The 26,941-nt window shown below is 42.2% G+C and overlaps 3 protein-coding genes across 9 annotated transcripts in view; 2 read left to right on the top strand and 1 right to left on the bottom strand.

Moving 5' to 3' along the window:
- The window catches only part of LOC108051716 (transmembrane protein KIAA1109 homolog), a 30,162-nt gene extending 17,286 nt beyond the window's left edge, over positions 1–12,876 (top strand). For 3 of the 7 annotated variants that reach the window (XM_017133919.2, XM_017133917.2, XM_017133922.2), the window contains 12 exons: positions 57–221; positions 281–533; positions 1,107–1,215; positions 1,310–1,425; positions 1,482–2,270; positions 2,338–3,199; positions 3,267–3,882; positions 6,527–7,486; positions 7,547–11,201; positions 11,266–11,466; positions 11,532–11,662; positions 11,725–12,876. In XM_017133919.2, coding sequence (XP_016989408.2) covers positions 57–221; positions 281–533; positions 1,107–1,215; positions 1,310–1,425; positions 1,482–2,270; positions 2,338–3,199; positions 3,267–3,882; positions 6,527–7,486; positions 7,547–11,201; positions 11,266–11,466; positions 11,532–11,662; positions 11,725–12,405 — 8,538 coding nt within the window. In that variant the 3' untranslated portion in view covers positions 12,406–12,876. The remainder of the gene's footprint in view (positions 1–56; positions 222–280; positions 534–1,106; positions 1,216–1,309; positions 1,426–1,481; positions 2,271–2,337; positions 3,200–3,266; positions 3,883–6,526; positions 7,487–7,546; positions 11,202–11,265; positions 11,467–11,531; positions 11,663–11,724) is intronic. The other 4 variants (XM_017133923.2, XM_017133921.2, XM_017133920.2 and 1 more) reach the window with 3 other exon arrangements.
- On the bottom strand, positions 3,986–6,178 carry LOC108051720 (xaa-Pro aminopeptidase ApepP). Its single transcript, XM_017133928.2, has 2 exons — positions 6,071–6,178; positions 3,986–5,952 (listed from the first exon to the last, which is right to left on the bottom strand). Exon 2 carries the CDS (start codon positions 5,934–5,936, stop codon positions 4,095–4,097), a length of 1,842 nt encoding a protein of 613 aa, XP_016989417.1. The 5' UTR covers positions 5,937–5,952; positions 6,071–6,178; the 3' UTR covers positions 3,986–4,094.
- Positions 12,877–16,254: 3,378 nt separating the features above from the next.
- Positions 16,255–17,746, top strand: LOC108051709 (phenoloxidase-activating factor 3-like). The gene is made up of 2 exons (XM_017133883.2): positions 16,255–16,318; positions 16,542–17,746. The coding sequence occupies exons 1-2, from the start codon at positions 16,261–16,263 to the stop codon at positions 17,405–17,407; spliced, it is 924 nt and encodes a 307-aa protein (XP_016989372.2). The 5' UTR covers positions 16,255–16,260; the 3' UTR covers positions 17,408–17,746.
- Positions 17,747–26,941: the final 9,195 nt, after the last annotated feature.

Below are 26,941 nucleotides of genomic sequence, written 5' to 3'. Positions count from 1 at the left end.
CAGACCAGACTATTTGAAGATTTGATGTTAATACATATATTTTAATACCTCTGCAGAGTCGATATGCCAATAACTATACGCTGCTCTCTAAGACGCTGCAGGAGGATCCCAGTTGCCAACTGTGCTACATTATGCAGAAGTTGGTCCTGGACGAGGGTGTTCAGAGGATTGAGCCGATCTTTAAGCAACACGATGTTCCACATCTGAACACTTTACGACAGGTGAGTGAATACTCTACAAAATATATTCTAAAAGTAATTCGTTTGCCATCCCCTTGCAGGGCATCATTGTGCTGAGTCGACAGTGGAAGAATACTCTTTACAATCCCATTCTTTTCGAGCACCAGTACAAGAACAAGCTGGCCCGACCCATTAACGTGACCTTTTCGTTCCCGCAGAATGAGGAGGAGGCGGAAAACGATGAGTGCGAAGGTGATGTTGAAATGGGCGCCTTTGCGGGCGTCGGCGAGAATCCGGAAGAGAGTGAGAATGCATTATTACTTGGGCAAACACAGCATCATCGAACTCACATTGGTATTTTTTTAATTAACGCTCTCCTGTCCGCCGCCTGTGGCGGGTGGTTATCTCCTTTTAACCTAGTTATATGTATAGTTATAGACTCTCTATATTTTCTCCTTCCTGTTTGATGCACGTGTTGAATATTTGCTAACAAAGTTCACAGATTGTATCCGCGTGTGTATGTTGCTTTGATCTACCCTCTATTTTCCTGCTTTTCCTTTTCTCTCTGTAAATACTCTACCACACAATTATATCCACCGCTTTGAGTGTTCACCTCTTCATATTGTTTGATGCTTTGCGTTTGCATTATACTACAGAACAATACAACTCTTCTATCCTTTCTGGCTACTACTATATCTATACCTATGGAACCAAATTTATACTTAAGAACGTTGTACACTGAACGAAGAATGGAATGTAAAGAGTCTATTAAAGTCTACCTTCGATTTTCTAAAGATTTATGGTCATTTTCATTGAACTATTTCGTTCAGTGTACAACTTCCCAAGAAGAGTGCTTTCTGGAAGAGTGCTTGAGTAACTTTCTTAACTTTCCCTTATTTACGATTCTTCCCTGAATTTCCTCTATAGAAAACAATCAGTACGGGGGCGCATCATATGGTCATGAAACCGGAAACCATGGAACTGCCTCCCAGCGATCGACTTCCACATCGCCCAATATACACCACCCTCGGCGCGGGTAAGTTTTAAATTTTTGCCTGCTTATCCCCATCATCACATCTCATTAATGCTTGTGATTTGTTCTTCTCTTCAAAAACATTCGTGTGCATCAGCCTAAATAAAATGCACAGCAAAGCCTCGAATTATTCACATGGCAATTCATCTCGTTCCAGCATTCAGATGCTGCCCATTATTTCAGGGCTGGTGGAAAAGCAGGTTCCTGAATTCGGTATGTATATTTTATTATTCTTAAAGATTATATTTTAATTTTTTTCTTGGCTACAGAATACGGTGCCTTGCAAGAGGGTTCCTTGAGCTCTACCAATTCAGTGAATAAGTTTTGGCTGGGAGCCGAGAATCACAAAGAGGATTTATACTTTTGGATGGCCAAGCAGCAGGATAACAAGAAGAAGCACTTTGCCGAAAAAGAACACGCTCGCCCCGCTCCGCCGAAAATGCATGGACATTCAGGACAATCCCGCAGTGGCATTATGCAAGATTCCATCAAACTGCTGGATGCCCATCTGATTTTTGAACCACTGCTCACTTGTTTGGGTGTGATGCCCCAACAGATGATCAATAAGTTCTCCAATGCCGACATCTCATCGCTGGAAAACTTTGGCACCAATCTGTCCCTGATCGGAACTTTTGATTCCATTCGAGTGGACATTGTGGTCAGCGAGGCGGGTGACAAAAAGAACTCAGCCCAGAAACCAGCCAAACTGAACAAAAAGTCAAATGGTGGCAGGGCTTCCATAATGATGGATACTCCATTGTTCTTATGCGAGCGCGTTGGTGTGGAGTTGGAAGTTCTGAAAATGTCTGATGGCATGGTGGATCAGGCTCGACAAAATGTCATCTATATGTCGCGTCGCCAGCTGAAAAAGCACACAAGTACTGTGATCAATTTCAGCCTCAATGTGAGATTTATCTCGCAGCAGGTTAATATGCCGCTGCTGAGGCTGCTTCACCAAATCTGCAACATGTATCAGAATGTTAAAGACGCCCAGAATGAGTTCCACGACCAGCCTGAGCTAAGCAAAAAGAGCCAGACCAAAGATGAGTGCAGTTTGGGTAAGAATCGATATTGTATTGTTATTAAATCTTCGATACTCACTTTATTACATTTTCTATAAAACAGCATCCGAGCCTACGGACATCCTGCCTTTTAACTCGGTATCAGAACGCTTCGGGCATGGGGAGAATTACTCAGATGAACGATATGACAAATTTAACGAAACAATGCCAACCATGCTGGCAAGACCGCGTCCTGGAGGTGTAGCCCCCATCATTCAACTGACGCCGTCTCCAAATGCCAAGAACAGACCTCAAAGTTTCGCACAGAAGCTTCGATCGACTGGGAAATCAGTCAAAGGCAAGCTGGGCTACACGAATCTGAACGAGTCCAGCTCGTCACCTCTAAGAGATAGTCCTACCATATCCCTCCACGAACAGAACATCCTCAAAATGTCGACGGAGTCGAAGGCCTCGCTTAATGGAGCCTGTGCCACCAGCGTCAGCGGAGATTACCAGAACACTCTAACCAAGGCGGGAATGCCAACGATGGCTCCGATGTTGGATACACCCAACTGCTGGAAGACCATTTACCACTTGTTAGAGTTGTACGGCACAATGCCGGAAACCAAGACGGTGGTTCAAAGAAGCTCCATGAACGAACACAAGAGCAAGCCCGCGGGCTTCGCTCACGACGAGGATGACTTGGCCAGTGCTCCAACACCACTGCCTCAGCATCGCGAAATGCTGCTGGTGGATACACCCTCCAATGAGCGAACGCGTCTGATTGTATTTGGGGTGGCCAAGATCCACAAAACTCGGCTGCTGGCCACACTTTCTGGTCTCAAGCTGGAGTCGGAGATTACCACATTGAATAGCACAGCAACGTGGAGAAAGAAAGCTCGTCCTGTTTCCTTGGAGTGCTCTCTCACTGGCCAAGTGGGACGAGCCATGATTGTGCTGCTTGAAGGAGTGGCTCCCAGTCAACAGTAAGTTTTATTTTGGTTTTATTTTCTTCCCCCAATTATTTCTAATTCCTATTGTTATTTATTTCAGGACCGTGGTAAAAGTGACCGTGGGTAAAAGCCAGACCCTGTATTCGAGCCTTTCTAAGAGAGGAAAGGATAAAAACAGTGGCCTTCTCTCAATTGGGGCTGTTAATATAGACATCCCGCAACATCCGGTTGCTCTTCATGGAATGATGACTCGGAGCTCCAAGCAATTGTCGTCCACGCTGCAGGAGTTAAGAGTAAAGCGTAATTCTGGTCGGTCCACGATACGTTCGCATACGGCCGAGGAGCCAGAGTCCCCGTTCCATGCCCGCAACTCTGGAGGAGCAAGCAGCGGAACAGGGGTGGCCAGCGAAATGCGGGAGCGCACTGTTTCCGGCGGAGCAGGAGCCCAACAGCAGCCGCAGCAGTCGGCTCGCCGGGCTGCCCACTTGGCGCAATCGAGAACGGGGACGGCTCAGCACCAGAATGGATTGCTTCAGCCCCTTGTCATGCAGTTCAATGTGCTCCTGCAGAGTTTGTCCATCAATGCGGCTCTGCTTCCTTCGCTACAGGCCCAGTATCGCATGAACCACGTTAGCTCGATGGGAGTGACCGGTCAGAGGGCCAAGTTTGTCATTGATCTGCCCACGCATACGCTTAGCTTTAATACCAAGATTCAGGTGAGTTCTAAATATTTTTTTATTCTTTAATATTTTAATGTGAGAAATAATCAGTCAGACTGACTTTCATCACACAAATCAGTTAATTAAAAATATGAAGCTCTTTGTTTTTAGTTATGTAAAAGCAGTTTTAATAGTGTAGTAGTCTCAAGAAAAGAGTATATGACAGAATAATTAGATATGAATGACAAAAATAACAAGTATAAAATCAATTAAATTGGCTGAACTTCCTTCTTAAGCCAGAATAAGGTAAATTCGTCCCCTTCGCGAGACAAGATGGGTGAAAGGGTGTCCCAAACTTGCTGATGGTAGCTATTGAGCAGCTTTACTTCCACATCGGATAGAAGCTCTTTTTTGATCATTTTAGTTTGCTTCGGGCACATGGTGATAGTCTTGAAAGTCAGGGCGCCACGGTTTGCAAAATTGTTAGCAACTTGAGCTGGCACAATTTGAACAATGTCCTCGACACGTATGCCAAATTCTCCGTCCTGGTAGAAGCCAGGCTCATTGGAAATGAACATGTTCGCCTGGAGACCGGGATCATCGGGCATCAGACGAATTCCCACACCCATGGGACCTTCGTGGACATTCAAAAAGTGTCCCACTCCGTGGCCAGTGCCATGACCGTAATCCAATCCAACGTCCCAGAGGGCCTTCCTTGCCAGAGTGTCCAGAACCTGCCCCTTGACCTTAGCCGGGAATACGGTGGATCCAAAGCTGAGTTGGCCCTTCAAAACGCGAGTGTAGGCTTCCTTCTGGAATTCGGTGGGTTCGCCAAAGTGAAGGGTCCTCGTCACATCCGTGGTGCCATCCAAATATTGAGCCCCCGAATCGCACAGATAAATTTCCGTGTCGGTTATCTTCCTATTGGTTTCTTCCTTGGGATGATAATGGATAACAGAGCCATTGGGCCCTGAAGCACTGATTGTGGTGAAGCTGAGGCCCATGTACTTATCCTTACAAGCACGGAAGGATTCCAGCTTATCCGAACCAGATATCTCATCAACCTCCACACCATTTTTCACTTGATCTTCAAGCCAGGCGAAATACTGACACAGAGCGACTCCATCGCGAATGTGACTGTTGACGAAGCCCTCGATCTCCACATCGTTTTTAATGGACTTTAGCACACAGACGGGCGTCACCTCCTGAATTCTACGTGACTTGGGTATCAAGGCAGTCAGATAGTAGCTGCTGGTCGGTGCAATCCAGATCTTTGACTCCTTGGTCGACACGATTTTACTGATTTCCAAGCCAATTGAGGCGTAGGGCAATACAGTGATCTTTACATTGTTCTCCGTTTGATGCTGGGCAAAATCAGAGGGTAATTTGCCAGAGTCCACAAAGAGTAGCAGCTCATCGTTTGTCACAATCAAATAGGAGAAGAATACGGGGTTAAAGTCGATATCAGAGCCGCGAAGGTTCAAGAACCAAGCGATTTCATCGAGGGCACTGACCACCAGAGCATCCACATTCTTATCCTTTAGTTGCTTGCGAACCACCTCCCACTTTTTGGCGACAGTCACGCCGGAATGCTCCAGTTTCAGGGTGATAATCTTGTTGGAAGTCTGCGGGGGCTGATCCTGACCCCAGACCTCGTCGATGAGGTTGTTTTCAATGGGCACCAGCTGGCACTCCGCGGAGTTGAGCTCCGTTTCGATGGGCTTCCAGACGCGGAACGACAGTAGGCGAGGATCCACACCCACGGAGCTGCCTTTGGGCAGATTCTTGGCCAGCCAGGCGCCAATCGAGGGCGTGGTGGTCAGACCATCCTTCATCAGCACCCAATTAGAGTCGAGCTGTTTCTCCGCCTGCTGATAGTACCGTCCGTCGGTCCAGAGCAGGGCGGAGTCGGTGGTGATCACCGCTGTGCCCGCTGATCCGTCGAAGCCGCTGACAAAGGAGCGCCGCTCGTCATGCTTACACTGGTACTCCGACTGGTGGGCGTCGTCCGAGGGCACTATGTACGCCGCTATGCAACTGGCATCGCCCACCTGGGCCCGCAGCATCAGCTCCCTCAGCCTGGCCAGAATCTGGGTGGTACTCCTCTTCATCGTGACAGAAAAATAACTGGGGGAAATAACACAGAAACTCTAGTCAGCTTAAGTCGATAAGATAATCAAACGTAATCGCGTTCGCTCTCCCATAAATACATAAATAATCGGGCACATATAAGTGACAAACTCACAGCGACTGTCAAACTATTGTTTTAACTACAGGGTGCAATTTATTTTATGGCCGCCTCTTTTTAATCTTTTTGCAATGACACATTAAATTTTGCAACTAATCAAAAGGGGAAAATACTGGGCACACAACAATATGAATTCATATCGCCTTCCAGCTTTTAGTATTTTTTGCCTTCGTTCAAAAAAGGTAACACTAATAACTGTAGCGTTTTAAATTACGGCGCGAATTTTAAAAAAAAAATTTAATATTTATTATTAGCTATTAATACATATTTTGTTATGTGTTTATTAAAAAAATGTATATATAAATGTGGTCATTCAATTACAAAAGTGCATATAATCAAGGTGTTTAATTTTTCGAGGGCAAAACTTATTTATTCAATTTACATTAATCTATATAATTTATAAAGAAATTGTATTTACTGAAAAGCTTAAACTTTCTTAATAATCCCTTTCAGAACGAGATGAATCTGCCATCGGAAGCGTGTATTGGCCTGCCGCCTGTTCATGTTCTGGCGGAATATATTCCAGACCATCGACAGGATCACACTGAAAATGTGGAGGGCATCGTCTTGCGCCAAGGTGGCTACGTGAATGCCAGTGCCGAGATCGGGGAGTTCGAGCGCTGCCTGACCACAGACCTCCTGAACCATCTGGTCTTTGTGCAAAAGGTGTTTATGCGAGAAATCAACGAAGTGTTGCAGAAGGTTTACGGAGGCGAGAAACCCGTGCCCTTGTGGACAGAGGAGAGTGGCGATAGTTCCGGAACAGTGCAGGAGTCCTCACTTAAACGAATCCTATTCTCCATTAACATTTCGATGAAACGCATCCAACTGACGGCCACCACACCCTGTTCTTCAGCAGTTCGTTTTGAAACCGGGATCCTGGAGCTACAGCTCTCAAATCGTGTAAAGAACTTAGGGGACCTGAGCAACCGAAAGCTTTTCTTCAAGGCCCACATCGATTTCAATCTATCGCTGGGCCAGATCATAAGAAACGTGATCTTCGACGAGGCAGAGCCGGAGTTCCAACAGTACGCCTTCTTCCACACAACCATTAACTTGAGAAATGCCTTCCAAGACGAGCTGCTCAACGAGGATAAGGAGTTGATTCTGCTGACTCTTAAGAGACCGCTAGTCTACGTCCAGCCAATTGCCGTGGACAAGGCCATTCTCGTGTGGCTCAACTACAAAAATGCCTATGAGTACTGGGCGGAAAAGAGGGCAAATCTTTGCAATGAACACACACAGCACAGCCAGTTCGGCCAGTATGCGGCACAACATCAGAACCAAAATCCGCAGGTGTTTGATCGAGTTGCATTTGGCCAGATAGCAGGATCCAACCTGTCCACGCTTTTCCTACAGCTCACTGTGGAGGACATGGGCATCTGCCTTCCCCTCAAACAGGTTAACACCACGGTATGTAATGAGTTCAATTTATTATAAAGATATTTAAAGAAAATAAAAATTCGTTTGCAGACATTTGGTTCCCGTTCATATCAGGACTTTGATGCCAAGGGTGCTGTCGTGATCACTCTGGAGAACACAATCATCTCGGCCTGCAACTCGGGTGCTTTGGTGTCAAAGGGCAAGTTTCAGGGTCTGTGCCTGCGTTTTGCCGATGACTTTGAAACCAATCTGGATGACTGGAAACCCAATGGTGCCGAGCCCATCATGAACGTGTGCGTGGTGTCGGAGGGAACCTTCGAGGTCTGTTCCCGCACCACAGCTGCTAAAAAGGGTGAGAACGCCAAGTGGTTGCTGAATGTCAAATGGCAAATGGAGGGCGTAGACATCCACCTGGATGTGAATATTGGCAAGCAGTTGAGTTCCCTTGGACACACTCTCACCATGCTCACGGGTTTCGAGGAGGACGAGACCCAAATGGAATCACCCGACAGCGATGAAGGAGATCAAAGCTGCAGAGATACGTTTGTGCGAAGGAGAGGAGACTTCGACAACTTGCCAGCATTTGTTTTTGATCCCACAATCGATTCCAAGCAGCGTTCGTTTATGATGGAGAAGGAGATGGCCGAGCAGCTAAAGATCATCAACGATCTGCGCACTCTGGGTGCATCCCATAATACAGTGGCCCATGAAGAGAGACGACTTCAAGAACTCCAAGCCATCTGCTACAAGTATTTCCGCAGAGATATGATCCAGAAGTGGAAGAGACCCTCGCTTAGAAGATCTCTGAAGAACTACGGTCGTTCGCATTCGTATATTGGAGCGGGATCTTCGGTAACTGGTGTAGGTGTCCCCCAAACCTTGGACAATGGAAGCTATGCAGGCAGGAGACTGGACACAATAGCCTCCAATGATGAGATATCTAGCTTGCAGAGCACACCGGCTTCCTGTCACTCCCGCAGTGCTTCCTTAAAACACACTGGAGGAGGAGGAGTAATTGGAGGAGGCATTAATGCCCTTGGAAGAGTGACCTTTACTGAGGCCATGCGCCAGACTTCACTACCCAATGCGGACACGGATACAGAGACGGCGGACAATGAGCTCGATTGGAGGGGTGACATCACTCCTAGCGAAATAGATGTTGATGGGACCTCCGTGGAGATGCGACGCAAGCCTGGTCATGGTCAAAAACAACCGGAACCGAACATTGATTTTGAACTGGACATTAAGGTTCTGGTAAACTCTGGAAAATGCGTGCTGCACACGAAGGATACTGGCGAGGAGCGCGCTCAGGGGTACGCCGGTGGATCAGCAGCTGCTGGCGGAGTTCCTGCTTCAAGTGTAAAATCCCATAAGCGAGAAAGAAGCATAGGCAACGATTGGGGCAGTCCAACTCCATCAAGAAGACAAAGGGACAAGAGCAAGTTACGCTATAATGCCAACGCTTTGCTGGCCGATCTTACCATCTTCCACATACCAGGCTTGGATATTAAGCTTCACTACCAATCAAAAACGCTAGCAGAGCAATTGACTGGTGACCAGGTGCCACATGGTCGCCGTTTGGGCAGCAAGCGAGCTACTCTCTGCGCCTGGATGACCCTGCAAAGTATCCCTGAAGAAACTATCATATCACCTCATATTCTGGAATTTCTGGAGCAAACTCTGGAGCCCATTCCCGCCCGACAATCCAGTAGTGTTCCGCCAACGCCCTCTCATAATACAGCCGTTAATCTGGACATACTGCCTGCCAACTATGTGACTTATGCCTCTTTCCCCGTAGATGTTATAGTTTACTTCCACATGCAACCCTCTACCTTCAGATTCAGTTGCCTGCCGGTTTCTAGAGTTGAATGTATGCTGCAATTGCCTAGTTTGGATATTGTATTCAGTTCAAAGAGAAGCAGCGACGAAGAGAACTCAGCACAGCCAGGAAATCATGCCCATCCTGACCAGCAGCTGCCCACTGGTGGACTGAGTGTCACCGGCTGTCTGGCCGACTTCAATGTGTTCATCTTCCATCCGTATGGTGGCAAAAAGACTTCCAAGGAGACACAGTTCTCACCCCTGAGCGATAGTGAAAGGAAGGATTCGTTGAGTATCAACGTTGAGTTCGTCAAGTTCCACATTACGCGCTGCAGAAAGGTCTACATCGAACCTTTGCCCAGCTCTAAGAGATCTCTCGATCAGTCACGAGCCGTGATACGATTCTCCACCATTGTGGATATTGGAAGTGCCAGTTTTAAGTACGACATGAGGCGATTGACGGAGATCCTAGCCTTTCCCAAGGCTTGGTATCGCAGAAGGATTGTGAGACGTCTCTTCCTGGGCGATCTCAGCGTGCAACAGCAACAACAGCAGCAGCAGCAGGGAAATGGAGCAGAAACGCCAACTGGTTGTCCACCTGCTACTCCAACGCCCAGTGAAGATGCCAATAGGACTAAAGACAAAATGCGTCTGGACTTCGATGCTCAACCGACGCAACAGCAGCAACTGGGTCACTTTGGAGCTGTGAGAAAACTTAAGAACCTGGGCAAGTCCTCCAGCGCGGAATCCTCAGGAACTCCACCATCAGAAAAGAACCAAATTACTGCCTGGGAAACTCTGGTCATCTTTGCAGTTAACTTCACCAAACTAAATGTCCAAATGAACATTGGCAATGTGTGTGGCAATGTTGTGTGGCTCACAAAAGACTTCCAATCGGATGGACGCCTCTCCATCGGCAGCACCGGCTACAAGAACATGTATGCCGGAATCTATCTAGGAGGATCAGCTCTAGATGCCAAGGGTGGCATAGTGGGTGGCAGTTTCGAGGTGAACAAGATCAACAAACGATTCCACATCAAGGAGGAGGCGGGTATGGAGCCCTACCACACCTTGGGACTGAGTTTTATGGCTCTGGAATTAAGACTAGACTACATGGGAACTTCAGTGCTGATGACGCGGATAAGCAGCTTCTCTGCCGCCATGAAGGATGAGTGGCGCACTGCCTCGCAGGCGGCAGCGGCTCCGTCACATGGCAAAGATCAACCAAGAGCTCTGATCTTTATCCATGGCGATCTTAGCTGGGATCAACTGCAGATCATGATTAGCAAGTCCACAACAGCAGATCTGCTGAAGATGTACTTCAAACTGGAAGAGTTCTTTACGCAGCAGTTTAAGTCATCCAAGAGGGTGTTCTCCAGTCTGGAACCACGCCTCCAAGATCGCACTGCCAGTATCAAGAGGCGTCAGCAGCTAAAGAAGAAGCCGGCAAATGGAGAGCTTGTTGCCCCTGTTCAAATTCACGGTTTGATTGGGGAAAATACAGACGCAAGGCACCATCGCCATTGGCAGAAGCCATTGGCTCAGGCCGTGGGTCTGGTGGTGCCTTCACTGGTGACACGTCTGCCACGCCATGGCAATGTGCTAGGTGGCACCGTTGAGCTCCGGGGACAAAACATCTCACTGGCCTGCTTCCACGGCATTAACTTTAAGTCTAAGTCATGGGCGCTGTTTAGCCTAAGATCCCCCTCCATCAACTTTGCCACGGAGGCGCGGCAGAGTGAGGATGAAGTGCTGGTCACGCAGACACTCACCTCTTCGTTGGGTCAGACGACAGAGGTACAGCAGCAGCAGAACCACTCGATGGCGATCGTCAGTCGCATCACCAGGAACATCATCTTTCCGCCACAGTTCAAGACTCTTAACGAGTGGTTCCACTACGCATTCGCCAACAGCGAGATTGATGGTGAGTTACTAACTAATTCTGTCTGGATCCTGTGAAATAATCGTGCTTTTTTTACCCCCCACAGCTGTGGATCGCTTTCCCATGCTGGAGTGCGAACGGGAGATCGCCTCCAATTCTATAGAGCGAACACGAGCCTCTGGCAGCAGCAGTGCGGCCAAGGCGCAGGAGCACAACCACAATCGGGAGGTAATCTTTGCCCTCCCCAGCCTCCAGCTACATTTCAAGACTGAGCACAAACAGGGACCAACTACACCAGAGCCAAGTGGTAAGCATTAGTAACTTCATGATCATACAATAGAACGTTTCTCAATAATGTATGTTTGATTACAGAAAACAAGCCAGAAGTTTTGTGCAGCTTCATCACCGAGTTCGATGATCACATCTTTGTGACCGTTGATGCAGACGCCTTCTTTTTCCTGCACGATCTCATCACCTCCTATGTGACTGAAAAGGAGAAGGTGGTAAATATTTTATGCCGTTTGTATGTGAATTTTAAATAATATATTTGTATGTTATCCACTAGATTGGAGCTCAGTCAGCGAGGGCAGCTTCGCCGAATCTCTCGCAAAAGGCCAACCTGAAGCCATATCTGACCGACGAGATACTCAAAGAGAGGAAGGGCGCCTCCAATACGAACCTGACTGCCCAGGGCAAGCAAATGAGCGCCAGCAAGAGCAGTCTAGATCCGATGCAGGGCAGCCACTCGAGTCTAGCGAATGCTCCGGCCAACGTGTCGGGAGCAACGACAACGAACTTGACGACGACGACGAACACAACATCATCCTCAACCTTATCACCCGAAGCGACAACTGGTGGGCCATCAAACGACGCAGCCGATGGCAAGCAGCCGCAACAGGAGAGCTCCCCGCCCAGCTTTGATCTCGAATCGTTTGTGCGCGACTGGCGGCACTTTGAATGCCAGACCTGGCATTTGGAGCCCACAGTGCGCCTACTCTCTTGGGCGGGCAAGTCTATCGAGCCATACGGCGTGGACTACATCCTTAATAAACTGGGCTTCAGCCACGCTCGCACTACCATACCCAAGTGGCTGCAGCGCGGCTTTATGGATCCGCTGGACAAGGTGCAGGCCCTGATGATGCTGCAACTACTGCTGATGGTGCGCGAGAACAAAGTGGAGCGGGATGGTGGAGCCAGTGGAAGTGGCAAGCAGCAACAGCAGAACCATCGACCACCAACAAATTAGCCATGGCAGAGAAACATCTATGACAATTGACAATTTATCCAAAGTCGTTCGGTTTAGTTTAAGTAGCGATGTATAGATTTTTCACCGTGTAAAGTTTTTATTATTTATTACCCTGGTTGACCTATCATGCTTTAAAGTCGAAACTCGCGGTATTATTTGGCCAATAGGGCAGCTTCTGATATAATGTAAATGGTTTGCTCTCGTTCCCATACTTTTTAAGCATATATGTATTCTCTTTTTATAGGTGTAAAGTCAAGTGCTTCGTGTAATTTGCTCAATTTTGGCGCTTTGTAACTATCATTACATGGTTTTGTTATTCTAGGATTTACTATGCAACAATGAGCAAAGCAATTGTGTTTAAACTATAAGTAGCTCTAATTGAATATACATGATTATACCTATACAAAAAAAAAACGTGTAAGTCTATCAATAAGTAAAGTGAATAAACTTTCGGAAATGCGTACCAAAAAATTGGAGTAATAGAAAATTTCTAAAGAAAAGGTAAGGTTCAGCCTTGGTTGAGAAACATTTTTGAATAATCCTGTCCTTATAGAACTCAAATCAGTTTCCCAGTTAAAAGGTAATACTGATTTTCTTTAGATAAATCCCTACAACAAGTCTAAATGTTGGCTAATTCCAAAATAAATCCGTCAACCAAAATTGGTCGAACGCTAAACAATATAACATTTTCGGGTTTCGCTTTAAAAATACGAGTCTATTCTTTGGGTAATTAAAGCAGGATTAATTCAATGTACTCGATCCTTTGTGATTTAGGATGAAATTGCTGCTGTTTTTGGGTTACTTGGTTCTCTCGTGACTGACTAAGGAAATGTTCTGGTTAATTTCGGCCCGACTTTGGGCGATGCCCCGCCTCCTTCTGGCCTTGGCTGGAGTTCCTTTGACTTTCCTAGGCATCCTACTTGCCATTTTGAATTTTTTGTTTGTTTCTTTTTTTTTGTGCCTGAGTAAACTTTGCATCCGCAGCGCGTATCCGTTTATGTTCTCGTTTTGTCCCGCTGGCTGAGCAGTGCAAATGTTTTCCTCGACTTTCTTGGCGCCTTTCACCGTTTTCTTACGCCTGTCACTGGGCCTTACTTTTTGGGGGGCTGAGGTTGAGACTGAGGCTGTGTCTTTGTAAACATTTCATTTTCCATCAAGGTTGCGTTTTTAATTATCTTTCCTTTCTCTAGCTGCTCTCGATGGGTTCCTTCTTCTTTTCTAGCATATTAGGTTCGGGTTTTTTCTTCAGTTTCTACATCATTTCGCTGTCTCTCTGAAACAGTTGCCCCAAGTTGATGAGCTTTTCACGCATTGTAGGCGCGCGCGGAATAAAAAAAAACTGATTCTCGGTGGGGTGGGTGGAAAAGAGGGAGGTGCTTGGAGGGTTTTTAGGGGGGTTCCCCCTTTTACCAAGGGTCGTGTCAGTTTAACTTGGGCCCTGAATGCGAGTGGTTTACTTTGGAGATTAGTTTATCTAAAGTTAATGAGGGTTAAAACTAATAGGCGAATGGCTTAATTTTTAATTATGAGACTTGCTTTTCTTTTGTGGTTTCTTTTCTTTACCCCCGGTTTTTGGTCTTTGTGTTCGGGTTCATCTTGTTTTGATTTTCTTACCATTTTTTGTGGGCTCCCGTCGCCCTTGACGTTTTGGTGGCACTTAATTTAAACCGCCAGCAGCATAATGGCTTTTTCAAGAGGGATTTTAAAACGACAGTAACTTTAAGACCCTCAATGCATAAAGTTGATCTCATACAACCAATGGACTTATCTTACTTGGTCATTCGATACCCATTTCGTTATTAGTTTTTCCCCCAAAAACGCTTGCGGAAAGTTACTCATGGAATTTTCGTCTAACATTTCATGCGGCATCTGCCCCATAAATTGTCAACGCATGTTGTCAAGGTGTCTCGGACACTTTTTCCAATTAATTGGCAAAACTTCAAATTCCGCTTTTTCTTTATTTCTTGTTTATTTCTTATTTGGCAATTTATTGAGTGCGCACAGGTTTGATTTACACTCATCGCATATTTTTTACCTACATCTGATTTCATTGGCATTCGTGTCTGGATCCTGTGAAATATGAGAGAAGCCCTAAAAACACTGGCATATGGCTATATAGTATATACAAGTACTTACACATACGATATGCCTATGTTTTCGTTGGCAAAAAACAGAGAATGGGTATTGGAGGATATATTAGCAGATTTCAATTTAAGAATGAGGATTTTTCCCTTGTGGATAAATAATTATCCAAAGGCAACAAAGGTAAGGGTTACCTAAGAATTGTTTTGATGACAATATTAAACGAAATGGAAGGATATATAAGCAGTTTACATTTTGGGAATCATTAACTTTTCCTGGTTGATTAATAATAAATTGCCAATAATGCTGGCATTTATATAATAATTGGTTTGATAAGAATATGAAAGGAATTAGTAGGAATTAAAATCAGAAGAAAGTTATTACTAAATACAGGGTATTAAAACCCCCCTAGGCTCGATCCCGAGGGCCTAACTCCCCCGTGTTATTTATTAGACCAGTCGAAGGCAATCAAGCACAGGCTGTGCTCCACAATTTATGCCGCTCAACCCTTGAACCCAGGCTCTAAATTATTTTTTAATTTCCTCTGGTGGGGCCTAAGAAAACTTTTGGCTGGCCGAGAACAACAAACAACATAATAATCAAGTCAATAAAAAAGTCATAAAAAAATAGAAGACAAGAAACCAAACCGAAAATATCGCAAAGGGCCAAGGAGGCCATGTCCTGTGGCCAAGTCTATTTATCTGTGTGTGTGTTTGTGTGTGAACGACTTGTGGCATGACCAGGACATGCCATAGACAAATATCAGACAAGACAAGTGGCGGAGACAAGGACTTGTAAGAACGATAAAGCAGACAATAAAAACCACCAAGCCTAATAAAAATTACATTTTATTTTATTTACCGCCCCGTCCCCCACTCATCCTGTTCGTCCTTGTCCTGGTGAGAAGCAAACAATTTTAAATAGTCAAAGGCACGCACGTCAACAGGAGCCGCCTTAGTCTCGTCCTGGGAGTCTCTAAATTACAGCCAAGATATTTGGCTGCCAGATAGCGTGGGCATCCGCATCCGCATCCCCATCCGCATCCCCATCCGCATCCGCATCCCCATCCGCATCCGCCCCTCAGTAAGTAATGTAAGTAATGACTCCCCCGTGTACCGGCCAGTGTACAATTTGTGGACATTTAACTGTTTCTAATAATTATGTAAATGTCCGCCACTTGATGCGGCACTTTTGTGGCCAGTGTCCCCAGCTTCCTTCGCGACCACTCCCCATCCATCCATCTACATTGTCCTCGCAGCAATTCCTCTTAGCACAATTATGCACAGTCCATGTCCATGGGAAAATAAAATGAAAAGCCTGTGGGCGGAACGGGGCAGTGTCAAATTTAATGATGTTCCGGGTCTCGTCCAATTGGGAATAGTACCCGGAATGGGTCTCGAGTAGATTAAATTGCAATAAATTTTAAATAAAAATAACTCTATGCGAAAGCGGAAACCACTGGATTTGTTTTGCGTGTGCACTTAAAAATTACCAATCAAAGTATAGAGTTTCCATTTTATTTATTTGAAAGTTTCGTGTATTTGATATTTATTTTTATTTAAATATCTGTTGACCATAGCCAAACGATCTTTACATAATTTAAATGCTTTTGTAAGCTGTTTAAACAATCATACTCTTAGAATTAAACTCAAGCTGATCTCAGTATGCAGCTTCTCAGTGCAACAACTTTTTATGAGTAAAAGCTTTGATAACCATCATAGACCCGTTCCACCGACCGATTGAGAATCAGTTTAGATTAGAACTTGTTCCAGTATGTTGGTCCGCAATCAAGCGTATTTATTATTGTGGGTATTACTTTACTTTTTTTCGAGTAAGTTTAAAATTTAGTGACTTAAGATCTAGTATTATTCACATAATTCGTTAACTCGTTAATTTTTTTTGTAAAAATACTTTTATCAGAAGCGTGATCGTATTATTATGACATTGCGGTCCAGAGAATGCACTTGAGTGAATGAATAAATTATTAAAGTCAACGAGTTTTTATTAGCATCTTAATCTCAATTTACATAAATTAAAACATAAAATCTTTATAGCAATTCATATGCAACATGAGTGTGGAAAGGTGCGGGAAAGCCAGCTTTACAACGGAGAGGAGATCACCGAGGCGGATGAGTACACCTGGATTGGTCGCGTTGGACACAGGGAATCGAGTAATGCCTATCCGGAGTTCAAATGCCTTTCGGTCCTGGTAAACCGTCGCTTTGCAATCCTTCCCGCCCATTGTGTAATAGAACCGGGTTCAATCGAACCCACGTTTATATTGTTCGGTGTCTGGCGAGTCAATGAAGGGACTGATCTGGGTGTTTGCCGCCCGGATGGCAATAAGCAGTGCTCCCCGGCCCCGCAGATGGTGAACATCGAGGAGCTGGTGGTTCATCCGCGGCATCGAAGGAGTCCGGCACCGGGTTTCCTCCAATACGACATCGCACTGGCCAAGCTGGTGCAAGGTGTAGAGTTGACGGACTTTGTGCAGCCCATATGTTTGCCACCTGCAAATGGAATTGAGGATAACTATGTCGCCCAGAGACTGGAAATGGCGGGATTCAAGATTCTGTCCTCCCCTGAATGGCGTTTGCAGGAGGACGACTATTGGCGCCATAAGGTGTCGGTGCATTCGGCCAGCTTGCAGTTCTGCTCCTCGAAAAATATGATCCGGGTCCAGCTGTCGGAGAATAATATGTGTGCCGTGAGAAAAAAGGAAGATAACTTTTTTCCTGGATCACCGCTGATGGGCTTCGAAGTGGTTGACGGAAAACCTAGGAACTCCTACGTAATCGGAATTACAATCGGTATTATTTCACTGCCTGACGCTGATCGCGACACATTCGCAGTGTTACGCATATTGCCATTCAGGAACTGGATTTTGAAAAACATTCAGGCAGGTCTAGCCGCTGAGTGAAATCTTAATTGAGTCGGAATAAATGAAAAGCTTTAAATAAACACGTGCATAGCTCAATTAAAAAGCATCTCAGATTGCCTCTTGAGTTACTTTTGTCAAGCGTAGAAATTATTGGAAAAACCATCTCGAAAAATTTGTATTTTGTATGATCAGATCGGTGGCTTATTTCATTTGTATTCTAAAACAAAATGATAAGTCTTCGAACCATTTGTACAATTGAATGTGTTGTTAGATTTAACATTTAACACTTGTTAGCTTTATCTTAACAAACCCAATTTCAAAATTGTACAAATATCACATTTTATGAAAATAAAAGAAATATTTTTAACATACAGTTAAGAGCCATTTTTAAATATTTAAGAAACTAAGATATGCACAAGAGACCAAAAATGGTAGATATATTTTTCGCTGGTCGGAGGCTTTTACTTCCATTAATGGCCTGCTACTTTGCCGGCAACAATGGCTTTTACGCTGGTGTTGGCCCTTCGTATTCCTATTCCACTGCAACCAACCATAAAATTATTATGCAAATACGGTGGAGAGAGGGGCGTGGCAGGTCGGGGGCCAAGGGTCAGGAGTGTGCACATATTAGGGCTACAAGCCGTTAATATGCAAATGGCACCGCGACTCATTCATAAAAAGGGATTTTTCCATAGCGTAGCAATCCTTGAATGCCGTCGCAGTCGTCCTCGTCTGGGTCCTGGCAACAGGATGTGCCGGCCATTCATGGTGATCACGATGGAAGGCGGAGCAGGAGCAAAAGTGGAGTTTCCAGGAGGAGGAAGAGTACGGAATGGCAGGACAATGGCGAAGGTTCGCATGTGCATAGTTTGTAAGACTAATGAGCGGTACCAAACGGAGTGGGGAATTAAAAGTGAGCATTAACTTTGGAAAGGAAAAGTTGGAAAGGAATCTTAGAAAGAGGGGCCTTCTAAGGCGTCTCGGATAGAGCGAAGTTTTATGAGATGTAGAATCAAAATGAAAAACTGAAGGAAGAAATTCATGACTTTCCTTTAATCTTGATACCCGCAAACGCTCCATATAGTAATCCTTTAACTTTACTTACTTAAAGTTATATAAAATTCGTGTCAAAAAAATTGAAAAACTCCTGTACAGTTGAAAATTAAATTCCCCACACAATAATTTTTAAATGTATTGAAATCAAATCAGGCGCTCAATACAAATATATTAGAATATTCCGAATTTTATTACTTTGCTAAACGAAAGCTGACCTGTAGTACATTATTACATCCCCATCAAATATAATAAAATATTTCTTGTATATTTATTTTGCCGCGAAATCTCTTAATGTCATTCGTAAAATTGCACAAAAGAAGCCAAAGAAATGCAAAGCTCTGGAAAAGAGGAACTGAGTAAGGAAGTGCACACACAAGAATTTCGCCACTTGACTGTGGCAGAGTAATTTCATAATTATGCAAGCACAAATGCCATTGTGTGACCTCCGCTTCCAACCCAGTCCTAGAGCACCCACCACACCATATACCTCCAGTTAACACCCATCCACCCGCAGTGTGTGGCAGCCTCAAGTGCAGGGGCAAAGTGTATAATTATTTGTTGCCTTGTAATTTTTCACTTAATTTCCATGGTCCGGGGCGTGACATCCGTTTTCTGCCGGCGAAAAAAGTGTGCAATTATTTATAATGCTCCTTAACTGGCGAAAGAAAAGAAAGTTATGCATTTATTTATGTTATATTGTACATAAATGCGCTTGCTGGAAAATATTTATTCTATTATTCAAGATTATTTATTACATTCAACGTATTCTAGTCTAATAAAACGTTTTTAGAGAATGAACTATTTTAGCATAAGAATTTATACTTGTTAAACAATTTTAAAAGTTAATTTAAATGTGATTAACCCAGTTTCCAAATTAATTTCAACTTTGAATTATTATTTTAAATTACATATTAATTAATTTATTAACATATTTACAAACATTTTTAAGGTTTATTTAAAAGTACTTTCTCCCGACTTCTTACGAGTACATTTCTCTTAAGTGAGGTCCAATTCTTGGCTCATTTTCCCGTCTTCATTCCATTACCAAAAACACTTTACGCTAATCATCATATAAATGGTTTGTAAAATATTAGATAAGAGCCAGAAAAAAATAAACTGTTAAATGTTTTGGAATTAAATGCGTGATTTACCCCGTTGCCGGTTCCCATCGCTATCCTCTTGTCCTGGTCCTGCTTTCCCCCACTTTCCACTCCTTTCCACTCCACCTCCTGCTCTCGGCTTTTCCTTCAGCTGGCGAACGCCAACGCGATTTTCCATTAAATCCTTGAACAGCTAACGCGCTTAACTCTGCTAACCAACAAAACCTCCTTGCCCTCAGTACTACTCCCTTCCTCCTCCTTTTTTTGGGAGGCAGCCCCAACAGAGCTTATGCAAAAATTTTGTTTTATAAAATTTTCAAGTCAAGCGCCTAATCCCAACACTTATTCTTATACACTTCAATGTCTGGCACTAGAAGAGGGGGTGATTTAGTAGGTTGGGTTGGTACGCAGCGGGTGGTTCAGCGAGGGGGTGCACAGAGAAAAATATTGTTTAAATTGGTCAGTGACAATTAAATTTAATTCTTTTGTGAAATTTTTTAAGTTTTAAAACACATTTAAAATGGCTTAAAAATATCAAAAAATTCTGCTGCAATTTACAGTAGTTTAAAAAATTGTAATAAAAGAACATGTATTTATTTTAAAAACATATCAACTAGTTTTTTGGAGTTAAATAGATTAACAAACAAAATGTGACTAAGCGAGTAAATTTTTTCAAAAATAATATAAATTTAAAAACATTAAAAAATTACAAGAACATGCATTGTTTTTTTTTCCGTGTCGTTACGTTTTGTCGTCTGGGGGCAGGGCATTGAAAAAGTTTTTCTTTTCCCAACCAGACAATATTTTATGACAAGTGCTAGGGAGGGGGGTTGAGGCAGCAAAGGGGAGATGGGGAGAAGGGGGATGGTGTTGCGTCTTTAGCTTCTAAGATGGTTTGGTGGATTGTGGTTTAAAAGGGGATAGGGTGCGGATGTGGGTGTGGCAACACATTGGCACATTTTGGGATTATGCCACTGAAAAATTCATTCATTTCCTGCTTATTTTTCACGACAAAACGGGCGAGACCGAGCCGTCTTCGCACCCGCCTAAAACCCCAACACTTTGTAATATATAATTAAGATTACAAGCTTTCTGGTTTTGGGAGTTTGAGGCTGTGGTGCGCGGCTTTTACGACTCGACTTGACTGATAACCGAAAGCGAACTGTGCGCGGCCGCAGGAATTTATTCATGGCTTGGGTCCAAGGATGGGATATCCTTCGGATCCTCCAGCTTACCGGGTTGTTTATGTCCGGGCGCGACCTCTCCCAGATTAATTTATGCGTTGCGTAATTATTAAATCAAAAGTATTAATGCCCGGGCCAGCCATCTTATCACGAATTGAGTGACCCAAGTAAAGGCGCTAATCAACATTTAACAGTTTCATGGCATACTTACGGGGCTGATTAAAAGAAAAGTGTAGAAACAAAACATGAGATAGATCTAGTCGTTTTAGTGAGGAATTTATTTAACTTTTTTCAATAAAGAGAAAATGAATCATATTATCAAGTTTCAATTAATTTTTGGTAAGGCGCTTTTTTCATTTATTAATGACTTTGTGCATATTATAAAGAATTATAATAAACTTTTTTTGAGAGGATGAATTAAAAATTATTTAATTAAAATAATTGCAAAAATTATTTAACGCGTATTCTTCCAACTGACAAAATGGCTTTCAACATAAAGAAAATTTATTTTATAAAATTTTGTGTGACAATATTTAAGTTTCTTGTTCTGTTTTCAGTTATGAAAATTAATTCGTTTAAATTTGTACTTCCGAGAGAAAGCTTTAATTGTTTGTCAAAATAGTTTGTTCATTTAAAGTAATTCACATTTTCATACTTAAAAATAAATAAAGCTTCCGGCTTTGTTGAGTCTGATTTACCACACATAAAGTTGAATGTACAACGAGCTGCTGCCAGAAATAGGATGCTGAAAAATCACGGCATCACCCATTCACTTACAAGAGATTCATTTGTATAATTTGCCACGCACTGGAATTGGAGCGAAATGTGGCAAATTGTCAACCATTTGACAGGGCGCATTAACAAGCCACTCTGGCCGTGAAAGACGATATCACTTCAGTTTCAATTTGCATGACGCATTAATCAGCATTCGATTTGAATCTCGTTATCTCCCATCCGGCCTTTTTGCGGGGGCCACTCCCTTGACAACCTCACGCAATAAATTCGAGCATCAAATGGTGAGTAATTTCTTTATGCCGTCGGTGTAATGAGCCGCCATAACTTAGCCCAGGACCAACAGGACGATAAGGATGGAGGGGGCAGTCGAGAAAGAGGTGGAGCCGAGCTACCTGAAGACAATTAGTATGCCGAGACATGAAAATCATTAGGCCAAAGACAAACCGCTCCAACTGCGGCTCCATTCGGTCTGCGTGGGTGTCACTAATTAAATTATATACATAACAGATCCACACGCAGTAGGAGAGCACCACTTGGCCCCAGATTTGGTTTAACGCAAACCGCAAGGTGTAATTAAAAAGCTCCTAGTGCCATAAATCTACCCCATCACACTGTATCTGTATCCCACAGTGAGAAAACAGTTCATAAAAATCAACTAAACGTTTCCTGAAAATATTAAAATTATTACACATACGTTTTGATGAATTTATCACTTAAATATAAGCAAAAAACAATATAAAATTAAAAAAAAACACCAACTATTACTCCAGTGTATCTGTAACCCACAGTGGGAAAACAGTAAATAAAAATCAACTTAACGTTTCCTTAAAATATTAAAATTATTACCCATTCGTTTTGATGACTTTTTATTCTAAATATAAGAAATAAAACCATAAAAAAAGGGCAGTAAACCAATTAACTATTACTCCAGATATTCCCATACACCTTATCCCGCACCCTCGAAAACAAAAATCCAGCTGTTTTATCCGCATCATTATACTGTTCCCCGGGGAGTTCATTCGACTAATTAAAGGATTCCACCGAAAGGTTATACCACTCAAGCGTATGAGATTGTTTTCGATAAAGATTATGCACAAGTTTTTCCACTCACCGACCGCAATTGTCCCCTACACTAACTCCATTAAGTCTGCCACCCAAAAGCGGTAATTCTATTTTATTTTTTATTTTCACATTTTTAATTTGATGCGAGGCAACAACAACTCGATAAAAAAAGGGGCCATGGAGCGGGAAAAAAAGGAGAAAGGTTCCGTTTCTGTGGCCCTTTGGCAACGGGTTAAATCGCTTGTAATTACGCTACATAAATTTTAAATAAGTATCCGTTTCTTTTCGCCGCTCTTTCCGCTTTCTTGCACTCAAAGGATCTACCCGCAAATGTAAATATATATACATTCAGATATACATTCGGAGTTCCCTTTGTGTTAATTGCGTTGGTTTGGTGAAGTCAGTGCCCAAGTTAACCTCGAGTTGACCTTTTCCCCCGCCATTTGGCCAGCCATTTTGGCCAAGCTTACATGCTAATTGTAACCAAAAATCCTGTTTATTGTGCGCACATCAAACTTTTAGTGTTGGTAAGCGGCTTAGTATTCAAATTGAATGTAATACATTTGGCCAAATTGCATGCGAGTCGGGTCTTAGCGCAAAGTCCTCAGGATTTCGGCTGACTTAAGCTGCCATTGTGGACAAAGGGTTCAGTTTGGGACATTCCAATTCGGTTAAGGGGTAAACGAGCATTCCTGATATGAGGTCGGAGTTTTTTATGAGCCCCCCTCCCCGCTGAAAAGAAGAAAAAGCTTATGTGCGGGACATAATGCTAATCGGCATTGCGATAATGGGCTCGACCACCCAAATCAGTTGTAAGCGAAGATCGTTGAACCAGCTTATGTGCTCAGATTTAAAACATTAAGTCAATAGGGGCTACACATATTAAATATATTTCCATTTTTAATTTAATAAATGTACATTAGCTATAGGATTTTCATATATAAATACGAAATATGTAGAAGCAGAAATATCTCCCAAAAAAAGAAAAGTGTTCTTGAATTATTCAAGCCTAGTATTGCTTTGAAATTCAACAGACTGTAGCCGTACATAATTTAAGGTGCTTTTAATATTAGCTATCATTCATGGCCAATTCATTATGAGCAAACATTTTTTAGCACTTTCCGCTGACATTGGCGTTTTCTCTTCTTTTACGAATGCTATAAATAACCCCGTTGAGTTTTCTTGCCCCACTCGCGGATAATAAATGCACCTGTTCACGTCACTCCGCATTTCTTCATATCATGACCGATATCCGGCTTACGCTTAACCAATAAAAATTCTCAAAATAATCACATTAAATATTATCCCTCCCACTGCGACTGCCATGTAGAGCGCATCAATTTCATGCCTTGAATAAGAGGAGAACAGTCAAAAAAAAGCAAGGAAAACTCCATTGAAAGGCATTAAAAATTGTTACGTGGGTATATGCCAACGAGAGGGAAATGGCGAATCCTTACAACCTTACAACTCACCGCGGGCGACTCCTGTCGTTGTTCTCGGCAAAAGCGGATATTGATAAATTCACGGCAATCAATAAAAAGTGATAAATGACAATTGCGTGTACGCCAAAAAAAAAGTAAAGAAAAATTAAACAAAGGAGGAAGTGGAGAAAAGAAAAACACGGAAAACCAGAGAGCAGCCAACTGCGTGTGAGGGAACGAATTTAAAACTTAACGAGGTCAGGATCGTACCCTTTTCCTGTTACCCTTTTCTGTTAATACTCTACACATAGGTGTAATTACTTTAAAAAAAAATCTGACCAAAAAATTATAGCCATATAAATAAAAAATTGTATAATTTTCTATCGTCATCTTTTTACGATAGAAAATGATACAATTGATACAATTCCATTGATTTTCTTATTTTTTTAATTTTGCTAAACAATAATAACTCGAGTAATAAAACAAACTATAAAAATAAATAAATACTTTAATTTTTTGTTTAAATGTAGATTACAATTAATAAATTTAATTCGTAAAACGGACTAGAGAAATTCCAAGAACTTTAGAACTTGATAAGTTCTACATTCATATCCAGTATTTTAAATAATAAATGGGTGAAAAAATTTTATATTTTAAAAATCACTTGATTTTGTTATGACATCCCTCTGTATTTTGAGTTCTAAAAAATCTTTTATGTTTCCTCCTTTGCTCGTTTCTCAATTTCCAGCGTTAATTCCATTTTCTTATTTGTAATCAGGAAGTTTCTAAGGCAGAAGAGTATGTCTGCTAATTGCTTGCCAATATCCATTTCCCAAATGAATACGTTTCAGTTCTTTGATTTTTGTCATAGTTTGCCAGCCGACTAAGCAGAGCAAAACTAAAGCCCAGAAATGCAAGTAAAAGGAAATAAAACAAGGCAAAACACAAAGAAAAATTACAGCTTGGATGAAGTCGAGCAATGCACATTGGGCCAGCGAGCCGATTTTTCGACGAAAATTAAAGTTTTAAAGCTAGCTTCTTCAAATTTGGTGCATATGATAGTGTCGATGCACATATTAATATATCTAAGTTTCAGACTGATCTGACCACGCCTTCCCTAGCCGCCCATATGAGATAGGTTTTCTCTTATTAATACTTGTACGGTAATAAATATTGCTAGCACTCGTTAAATTCAACAAATGTTTTTAATTCATTTTTTTAACACTTAACCTTAATATTAATAAGTAAAAAATAACAATGCATTCAAAATGACTATAAATGGGTATTTTACATTTAAAAATGTTCCTAACAGTCGTCTTCTACATCAATTTCTATTGAAAACGGATTTTCAAAGTCAGAATTTGAATCACTATCATTATTGCTAGCATTAAAATCGGGAACATTGTTATTATTGTTTATGTTACAAGAATATAGCAAGGTGATTCCAAAAGTTCGATTACGTCTGCTGGTAGGGGTAGTTTATTTTGGTGACCCAATCTTTTTGTTAAATATATGCTTGACACAAGAGGATCTGAGGAATCCATTGCTCTGTGGAAAACGTCTGCCATGTTGTTCTGCCGTGTACTCTATCGAGCATGTAACCTCCTGTCACTCTTATAGTATTTGTAGCGAGCCTCTGAGGCGTTTTCGCCGAGAACACCTAATGGAAGGATTGATGCTTCTACTATTGGTATCCGTGCATTAACACTTTATGACACTTTATGATTTATGCTGACATTGGAAACCATGGATACAAGGACATATATAGTTTTATGGTTTTCTGACAATATTTTTAAAATTTTGTTGGATCAATTGGTAGGTGGCAAGAAATTGAAATTAAAATATTGTCAAAATATGCAATGGGAAATTCATCAAGACCTAAGAATTTAGCTAGTAGCTTAGGTTGTGCAATCGCCCTCCTTGCTGCAATGCAGCTACAATATGTGGGATTTATACATATCGGTGCAAAATGGAGCAAAAAAGCTTAATAAAATTAGTTTATATACACTTTGCACTTTAATGACAGATAGTTACTTTTTGGCACAAGTTGGCACAAAATTTGTTATAATCCACAACAGACGGGTTTGCAGGTTAGCTTTTTTCTACTCTTGGACAACACAAATAAACGCACACAAAGAACACATTATCAAACATGAACAAAGTCTTTTTTAATACAAATATTCTACATACCTTTGTCTTTCGTTTCCATAATTTTAGTGAAAATTGCTTAAACCACAACAATGTTGGCACGCTCGCAAGTAAACAAAATCTTTCCCGCGCTTTTTAGTTTTGCACGCATGCAATCAGACAACTGACTTTGAAGGGCTGCCAAAATTTCAGGGATGCATTAAAACAATTAAAATATATTGATTCATTTTATTCAAAGTATATACTATTCAAATTGTATTATTAAAATATGTTTACTTGCTATGAAAAATTGGAATTTTCGTAGAAAAATCGGCTCGCTGGCCCAATGTGCAATGGTGGAGTTCAGTTTGCCTCTTGCCTTTCTACGGCATATTGCTGCTGGGCCATTGTTTGCTATGCCTGAATGCATGATGATGAAAATTGCACACGAAAAAACATTTTATTTTATAAGTAGTATAAGTATTATTTTCGAACTAAATCACTCCGAGGCATAGAAAATTCTATTATTATTTGTTCAATTTTTTTTATATAACTATCTTTTGTTTCGCTTAATACATTTTCAAGCTATAACAAATTCTTTTAAAAGAACATCGACCAACGTGTCGGATACTTAATTTACAGTGTACAGAGTAAATAATACACATTTAGTCACATGAATGCTTCAACACAAACAAACAATGCAAAAATCAAGTGAAACGCTCGTTTGTCGCTCTGCTGACACAAAAACCAGTTGCCGTTATCAAATTGTTAACTGAAATAGGAAATCTTAGTTTTGCATTTGTTCCACATAGTTTTCTGCCATTTTGTTGAAATGATTGTTTGGGACGAGTAAACTAAAGAATGTTTTCGTTTTAGGTAAAAGATGTA

The sequence above is a fragment of the Drosophila rhopaloa genome, unplaced genomic scaffold (assembly GCF_018152115.1).
Source record: "Drosophila rhopaloa isolate 14029-0021.01 unplaced genomic scaffold, ASM1815211v1 contig_2, whole genome shotgun sequence".
Lineage (NCBI taxonomy): Eukaryota > Metazoa > Arthropoda > Insecta > Diptera > Drosophilidae > Drosophila > Drosophila rhopaloa.
Note: the sequence above shows the minus strand (reverse complement) of the source record. Positions and strands in the feature narration are given on the sequence as shown.